The sequence below is a fragment of the Callorhinchus milii genome, unplaced genomic scaffold (assembly GCF_018977255.1).
Source record: "Callorhinchus milii isolate IMCB2004 unplaced genomic scaffold, IMCB_Cmil_1.0 Scaffold20, whole genome shotgun sequence".
Lineage (NCBI taxonomy): Eukaryota > Metazoa > Chordata > Chondrichthyes > Chimaeriformes > Callorhinchidae > Callorhinchus > Callorhinchus milii.
Genome location: NW_024704761.1, coordinates 2,368,784 through 2,377,345, shown reverse-complemented (window position 1 = coordinate 2,377,345; position 8,562 = coordinate 2,368,784). Strand labels below are relative to the sequence as shown.

General features: G+C 40.9%; 1 protein-coding gene across 4 annotated transcripts; it reads left to right on the top strand.

Annotated features, from left to right (window-relative positions):
* Positions 1-222: 222 nt before the first annotated feature.
* samd9l (sterile alpha motif domain containing 9 like) lies at positions 223-7,860 on the top strand. Of its 4 annotated transcripts, none has more exons than XM_042342507.1 (3): positions 223-528; positions 1,945-2,011; positions 3,049-7,860. In XM_042342507.1, exons 2-3 carry the CDS (start codon positions 2,008-2,010, stop codon positions 7,743-7,745), a joined length of 4,701 nt encoding a protein of 1,566 aa, XP_042198441.1. In that variant the 5' UTR covers positions 223-528; positions 1,945-2,007; the 3' UTR covers positions 7,746-7,860. The 4 variants fall into 4 exon arrangements, with proteins under 4 accessions (XP_042198441.1, XP_042198442.1, XP_007886939.1 ...); XM_042342508.1 differs by lacking the exon at positions 223-528 and adding an exon at positions 811-822; XM_007888748.2 differs by lacking the exon at positions 223-528 and adding an exon at positions 842-1,052.
* The last annotated feature ends 702 nt before the right edge of the window (positions 7,861-8,562 follow it).

Genomic DNA, 8,562 nt, shown 5'->3' with positions numbered 1-8,562 from the left:
TGTGAAAGCCCTATAAAATGGAATTTGTAAATGAAATGCTTGATCGAGTTTATCATTGGTGTGTCGGTGTGTCAGAGGAAACATTATACGGCTCTGGTAACGGCTAAATGAGATTGAGGAAGTAACCCAGGGCAGCCATTTCAGATGTGTCCAAAGCAGTGAAGAAAGGCAATTGTAGGAGGAGGTGTTTGTTTTCACTGAAGATAATTAATGGCTCCAACTGGTTCTGAGGGCTGTGGTGGTGATCCCGGACCCACTGAACCAGCAGTTTGATGTGTAATATGGAGATGGGTGTTCTGGAAAGAAGAGCTCAAACAGCCAGAAGGAGCTTCTTCAGCCTTTGCTCGTGAATCACGGATCTTTATCTGCAGATTGAGTGTTGGGTTTTACCATTTCTGGGCGTCACCACCAACTGCAGTAGTTTCTCTTTTGTTAATGTTTCCGCTTTATATTTTTAGCGACGCCACGAAGTGCAGAATCTGCTTTGGATTCTGCAGTCGGTGAGGGCTGAGCTGAAGAAAGCGAGAGGTTTGCCTTCTATAACCAGTTCGGGGGGGGATTGTATTTATTTATTCCCTGTTGTGGGGGTCTGACCGACACTGGTGTAACCTCCTTTCCTGAATCAAACCGTTATACACTTATTTTACAATGTAATGCCTGCGTTTGGGTAAATCGGACTCAGGTGAAGAGAAGTACGCGGAGTGTCTCGAGTGCTTCTTTGACTTCAAAATGTGCTAAAAAAGGATTTTTATTTCGGAGGAGGAACACACATTCCCTTTCGGCTGATACTGAAGCGCAGTATCTAAGCCGCCGCCAACATCGGTGAGTGTTACAATCACTGCCGAGTGCTGTGGGACGTGACCTTCGGGTGTGAGAGGGGCTCTGTGCCATTGCGAGTTATTGATGTTGTGGGACCCTCCGGAAAGTCATCGGAAACCATTGGGGAGGAACCAGAGAGGAGATCGAAGGCCCTCTTGGATCTCAAGTTTGGGCAACGGATCAGCAAAGAATTGCACAATCTTATCACAGATGGTGGACTGTGGCCTCAAAAAGTATGTAACAAAGAAGGGTGGATGTAAGGACATGTTGAGCAATATCAGTGTCAGAGAAAAGGTTTGCAGTCACCTTCTTGGAGACATGACAGGCAAAGCATTATTATTATCATTATTATCATTATTATCATTATTATATCAAATGCAAACATTGTTATTACTTTATTACGTTATTACTTTATTGCCGGATATTGAAAGTCCATTCACCTTGTGTTTCCTTATCGAGATCTATCTACACCTTTTTTCTCTCTCCCTCTCCCCCCCCCCCCCCCCCCCCCTTCATTCTTCCTCCCTGTTTTCACCGATCACTGACTTATTAAGACGGGCATCTTACTTAGTAATCTGTTGTAAACCTGTGATGCCAAAAAAAACTAACATTCGCCCTTCCCTTATAATGTACAGTAAACTGCTGATAACTTGTCACTCCAGGGGAAAGGGGCTCAGTGACGAGCTATCAGAAGCAGCAGGAAACGAATATGCTGTGTAAATAAAATAAATAACATATGCTCTGTAAATAAAATGCAACTGGGATGCATGCAACACGATGATTTAAGTGAGAGTGACAAGTTAAGCCAAAATCAAGTGATCAGGAGTTGACTACACCTCAGCCTCAAGAGCATTCAAATTGTGCCAATGTCAGCTCTTCCACAGTCAACAACTGAGAGTGAAATGTTCAGCTTTCCAGGTGTTCTGTGTTGTGTGTACCATGTCCAATTGACTCTAAATTCAGATTTTTCATTCTATCAGTATGAGCTGGAGTCAAACCTACCTCTCGGAGGTTGAAGGACAATTTGCTAAATCACTGTCACACTACTTTTAGCAGTCGATTGATGATTTATAAAGAACTCAATGTTTAAAAAAAATCTTTCACGAATTTGTTTTTCTGCCCCAGATCATAGAAATTGAACTGCACGTTGCATCACCGTTGACAGATCTAACATCTCCAGGAACAACAATGGGTAGGTATCTGAACAGCGAGTCAGTTTAAAGAGTTAAAATCAAATATTTATTTACTAAACACATTTTAAAAAGTACAAACTGTAAAGTGTGTTAGTTACCTCCTGTACTTGTCAATGTTTTTTTCTCAACTGACCTGTGAAGCCGCTCTGTGACAAAAAGGCCACATGAAATGTTAAGTTTGAATGTAATACCAGTCACCACATTGCACAGTAAAACCTTGTGAAGGGCTTTGAAACATCTGGACAATGTGACAAGACACAATATTAATTGCAAGAATTATTATAATAATCTATTTATTCAGCACGCCCAGAGCAAGATCCATCATCACTAATTACCTCAAATAAATGCAGTTGTTTATGACCTTTTAAAAGCACATTGAGACAACTGACACACCTTCTTGGCAACCTGTTTGATGATTTTAGTTAATACTCTTGCTGTCAATACTCCCTGTTTATGGTCACATATGCAGGATGGCCTCTTGAAATGGATATATCCATCAAACACCCCTAGCATCGTAGCATGGATTCAGCATTCCATCCTGAGCTGTGTTGCCCACCAGGAAGCTCACAGGGCGTTCCCGGTATCTGCCGTTCACCTAGTGAGGGCCCAAACCCACGTTTGTCAGATGTCTCCAAAGGAAAACCGGAGACTATCTTCCAGGGTGTGGGGGATAAGTTCTCCCTTGGGAGAAGGGAGAACTGGCTCCAAGTTGATGTGATTGACAATGGATTATTGGAGCCGAGTTCCATCCTCTGTGCAGGCTCTGGTCCAATTCCTGAGCCAGGCAGGTCCGCAGTAATCCAGGGCATCGCTCAGCACAGCCCAGCCTGGCTCATCATCATGAGTTTCTGCACATGTCAGATACCTGGCTGACCAAAAGAAAATGAATCAGCACCTTCAGCGGGTGGGGGGGGTGTGGAGGTGGCACAATTGCAATCAAAATGAAAGATGTATTATTATTAATATAGTGTGACTGTATTAAAAACTGCACCAAACGTTTTCACTCAGACTGTTTCTGGTTTTAATTATTGTTTAGAAGAGTTAAACAAGCTGCGTTTGCAGGAATGGAATGAAGATCATGTGAAAACCTGGTTAAAATGTATTGGGATCAAAGATGCACACGTCCAGGTATTGTACGAGGAAGAAGTAACTGGAGCTGTGCTTGAAGTGATTGACGAAGACTTTCTTAAAAACCTGCAATTAAAAGGAGGTCAAATCAAGCTGATTTTGAAAAGAAGAAATATACTGTTGAACAGTCAGAGATTAGAAATAGCTGATTGTAGCAAAAGGGAAGGAAAGGATGGAGGAGACTTTTCCTCAGTACAAAACAAGCAGCAAAAGGTTCCTACTCAGATGCCCCAGACAAAGAATATAGTCAGCGAAGTGAAAAGCAAGCACAACATCACTGAGTTAGCATCAGATGAAGCTGAGAGTTCTGCTGCTTCACAGCCTACTGGTACGAGTGAGGACCAAAATATTGTGGTGGAACATCCATCCTCCAGTCAGTGCAAACCTTATCCATTTGGCGAGAACATTATAGAATTTAAGTACGTAAGAAACCGAGTTCTTCCACCAGAAACTGGTGTCATAGATTTAATTTGTCCGTGTCATGAATATAAATCTCTTGACAACGCTGTAAAGCTGGACAGACTAAAACTACAAATAAAGTTTGCACGTGAAGTTATCAGATTTAGTTCTGGGTGCATGAATATGCGAACCAATGGTACAATACATTTTGGGATCATGGATAGGCAAGAAAGCTCGGCGTACACACATGGTGAAATAATTGGTGTACCTGTAAAAGATCAAGACATCTATGTCGATGCTTTAGATTTGATAGACAGATGCTTCAAGCGTTATTCAGACGATGCAAAACTTTCCATTCGACCACCCAGATTTGTAGAAGTCATCAGCAGGGATGGGGGTGAGAAAAGATTTGTTATTGAGGTTGATGTGAAACCGTTAATAGACATTGTGAGGAACAAAATTTACAGAGTTCGACTTCCAAATTTTAGTGAAAACAAAAACAAAATAGAATTTGATAAGCTCTACAGAATCTACAGAAGAAGTGGAGCGAACACTGAGCCAATCAGTGAAGAAGACCAGGATGACTTTATTTCAAATGTGCAGGTTAGAGACAAAATAAGAGAAGAAGCTGAGAATAGAAAAGAGCCCGGGAATAACCTTTGTGACGACCAAGGAAGAAAGTTAAAACTCCTTCTAACTGGTGGCAAGAAATACATGAATAACAGCCTATGGTATGTAATAGTCACTAACAAATGCAGACCAGAGGATTTAGAGAATTTAGATTTCTTGTTGGACATTAAGATATTTTGTGTTTTTGACTTTGATCCTGATTCTAAAACCGATGGCTTTTGCAAGCAATACCTGGAACACCATACAGCAAATACTCACTTCTTACAAGACTATGCTAATGATGGTAACAGCACCAGTGACTTCGCAAGTCGCTTGTGCTTATTTGATCAAACTAGTTGGATATTTTGCAATGGCCGCAATGATTTTGATGGGGATGAAAAGCCATGTGATGTGAGTACATGGGTGACGAGCAGAAAGAAGCACTTGAAAAGAACAGTGTCTGTGATTTGCAATGATATTCTGCCAAATGGTTCTTTTGTTGTGCTTTTTCTGCTGTTGTCACCAATAGAGCAGCCAATAGTAGACACCTTCCATGAATTCTATGCAGAAATGAATGGCAGAAATGACATTATATGTATTGCAGAGTGTGACAAAAATCATCAAAAATGGGCAAATCTTGCACAGGTCTCCTGCAGTATTGAGACTATTAACGAAATGAGTATTGTTGGAATGAAACTTAGTCATGTAAATGACACAGTCAAGAGTATGCAGCCAATATCAAAGCAGAGTGGCAGATACTTACAAGTGTCTACAAAAGCCATGTGTTTACTCAAAACATCAGATGAAGAAAGAATGTCATCTCTTGAGATATTGTGTGTGAATCAGTGTGAAGATTACAAAATTGATCCACAGGATTCTGAGTGGAAAATAAAAATCACAGAGATAGAGAGTGACTTCTATCGTGGAGGCAAAGTCAAGTGGCTGAATTTCTTCCTAGGAGAAAAAAATTTTTGTGAGGATGTTATACAGCGGGATGCTTACACTGATGCGGCTAGGATTGTAGATGGAATTATGGTCAATGGTCAGACAGTGAAGCGGTCAGTTAGCACAGTCCACATATTTCATCATTCAGGCAGTGGAGGAAGCACCGTAGCCCGACAGATTGTGTGGAATTTTCGGACGAAGCTGCGATGTGCAGTTGTCAAGCAGTCATATCAAGCCGCAGTAGTCTGTCAGCATGCCATCCAACTGCTTGAGTATGAAGAAAGTGATATCGATCAGTGTATCCCAGTGCTGCTGTTGGTTGAAGACTCTGATGAAGACTACCTTGATAAGATTAAGCAGGAATTAGGATTTGCGATCACATGTAAAACAGATAATACTATGAGAACCTTCTTCATTCTTTTGAACTGCAGAAGATCCCATAACCCTGAAAAACAGTGCAAGAACAGACCCCTGGAAACAGTTGCTGTGACCCACAAGCTCACTCAGCAAGAAAAGAGATCATTTTCTGCTAAACGTAAACAACTGGAGAAACAGTTTGAGCCGGAGTTCATACTGACATTTGTTCTACTTAGTGACGAATTTCCGAAGGACTACATCGAAAATGTTGTGAAACACTTTTTGGAAGGTATTGACCACTCTTCTCTTGCCACTCAGTTGATAAAATACGTTGCTTTGCTGAATGACTACGTGCCCAATTCAAGCATTTCACTATCTCACTGTGAGGCATTTTTGGGACTTGGTCCTCAAGTAAATCATCTGCGCCAGCACTGTTTCGAATCTTCCTTGACTGACCAGGCGCGTCTTTTGTTTATACACTTCAATGACGATAGCACTGAGATACGCTCTGTACGAATAGTACATCCGCTGGTAGCAAAGGAAGTACTACAGCAGTTGTCACATCAGCCTCTGAGTCAAATTGCGATGAAACTTCTCCAGGAAAAGGCATTTTTCAAACACCGATTTGCCAGAGATGAGTTCTACAAATCCATCAGAAACTTGTTCTTACAACGTCACAAAAGAAGTAGAGGTGACAGCGCTGATACGTTTTTTTCACCACTTATTGAAGATATTCGCAATAAAGAGAAAACTCCAGAAAAGGCAGTGGAAGTTTTGACACAAGGGTATGAAAGTTTTGGGAAAGATCCATTTTTTGCACAGCAGCTTGCAAGACTACAATACACACAGGAAAATTTTAGCGAAGCCATACTGTGGGCTGAAGATGCAAGGAAGCAGTTACCATTCAATTCGTATATTCTGGACACTGAAGGGCAAGTGTACAGAAAAAAGCTCTTTTTGAAATTTGATATAACACGTTGTCAAAGTGAAGTGGTTACTCCTGAATTGCTGAAAGAACCAATAGAAATAGCCCTAAAAGCAATTCGGTGCTTCAGAGCTGCTCAAAGGGCATCTCAGTCAGAGTTAGATTCTATAAATAACTCTGGTTTTGTAGGTGAAGTAGAAGTTGGATGTCATCTGCTGCAACTTCTTTCTCTGCTGAACATCTTTTCAAAAGACGAGGATGGGTGCTACAAAAAATTAGTACATTACCTGCTGGGCCAAGAGATTCCTGATGAAATTCAAAAACCCTGGAGAAGCTTCCACGGCCAATTGAAGGGCCTGCAAAAAGGAATGTATGAAGCACTTGAATGGATATCTGAAGATATTAGCTATTTTCAAACAGACAAAACTGACGACGATGAAGAGGAAAAGAGCAAAATAGAAGAACATTTGCACAATCCTAGAAAATGGTTGACGAAAAAAGCATCAGTATATGCACGCTTCTTTGCCTGCGATTTTGCAAAACTGGAAGAAGACTTACCCCAGGAATTCAGTTCTTTGTCTCCGTTGGTAAGACGCCTTCAAATTTACAAGCTTGGTGGTGGAAATGTTACAATGATTCTTTCACAGTTGTCGGATCAGAAGATTGCTCGAGCTGTTCAAAAATTGGAAGAGATAATCTCCCTGTATTCCGAAAATCCTCAAAAAGAAAAACTGGAACTAACTGATCTTATTAACTACATTATGTGTCATATCACACTGAATTGTGTTGCACCAGGGTCCCCAAAACTGGTAGATTACCGGAAATTACGGGACCTGAGTCTGCGATTTCAGAAAGAAAAAGAGCTGAACAATTCAAATGCCTGCTTTTTACTTACACTGTTGTTTTGGCCAGATGAAATCTGTGACAAAGAATCCAGTTCGGATAAAGAGGCCATCTTGAAGACAGCACTTACAACAATGAAAAAATTGTACGAAAACAAAATTAAGAATGTAGCACCAAGGAAAAAGCGACTCTACACTCCCTTCTTCTTAGGAAATGGATTTGGACTTCACAAGTTCATTCACAAAAGTACACTTGAAAAGCTTTCGGATAGAAGCCTAAACGAAAGAAGATTGAAGTGGCTGACTGGTGACGTGTGGAGGAATCCCAATATCATCAAGAAATTGAAGCGTGTAAACGGATGGACTGAAAAGGAAAACCTTTTTGTACGTGGTCATTGCAAACAAAGCAAGATCAGTATCTTGCCATTGCATTTTGCTTCCATGCCTCATGGCAATGAGAATGTAACCTTTTGCCTGGGGTTTACATTCAATGGATTTGTTGCTTATGATATCAAAGTGAAAGCTTAAACTGGAAAACTCATATCTATGCTACATTTCCTCTAATTGCTCGCTACATTTGGTTTTGGTTGGTTTCAGTTATAGAATCATAGAATTATCCAGCACAAAAAGAGGCCATTCAGCCCATCGTGTCAATGCTGGCTCCTTGAAAGAGCTGTCCCAGTCACCCGCGCTCTCTTCATAGCCCGGCAAATTTGCCCGCCCCAAATATCTCTCTATGCATCACATGTTTATGCATTCTAGTTATTCCAAGAATGTACCTGAATCAGATTACAATATTTGTGTATGACCACTTCCTGGATCCCCAGATTGTACGACATCAAAATCAAGATTGTAGCTCCAAGGAAAAGGGGAATCTACACTCGCTTTTTCTTAGGAAATGGATTTGAACTTAATAGGATCCTTCACAGCAGTGCCCTTGAAAAGCTTACTGATAGGAGCCTAAATGAAAGCATGTCCAAACCGTTGATGTACGACAAGTGCAACAAAGGCTTATGAGATTAATTCCTTAATATAGGAGCAGAGCTATAGGGAAACATTGGTCCCCAAAGGGCTTTCCTTTTTTGAATGATCACTGAGGGAGGACTCGTAAACTTGGATGGATCATTGCCTGGATCAATGGTCTACTCAAGCCTGAAATTGTTCCTATATTACGAAGTGCCGAGTAAACGTTGCCTCTACCTTTTGAAAATGACCAACGTTTTATGAACTGCAACTCTTTGTTAGTAAGTACCCATTGCTATGTAAGAATTTCTGTCTTGTAAATTTAGAGAATTTCAATTTGTTCACTTGCACTGGAATACTTTATGAAATGTGTTTGAACGTG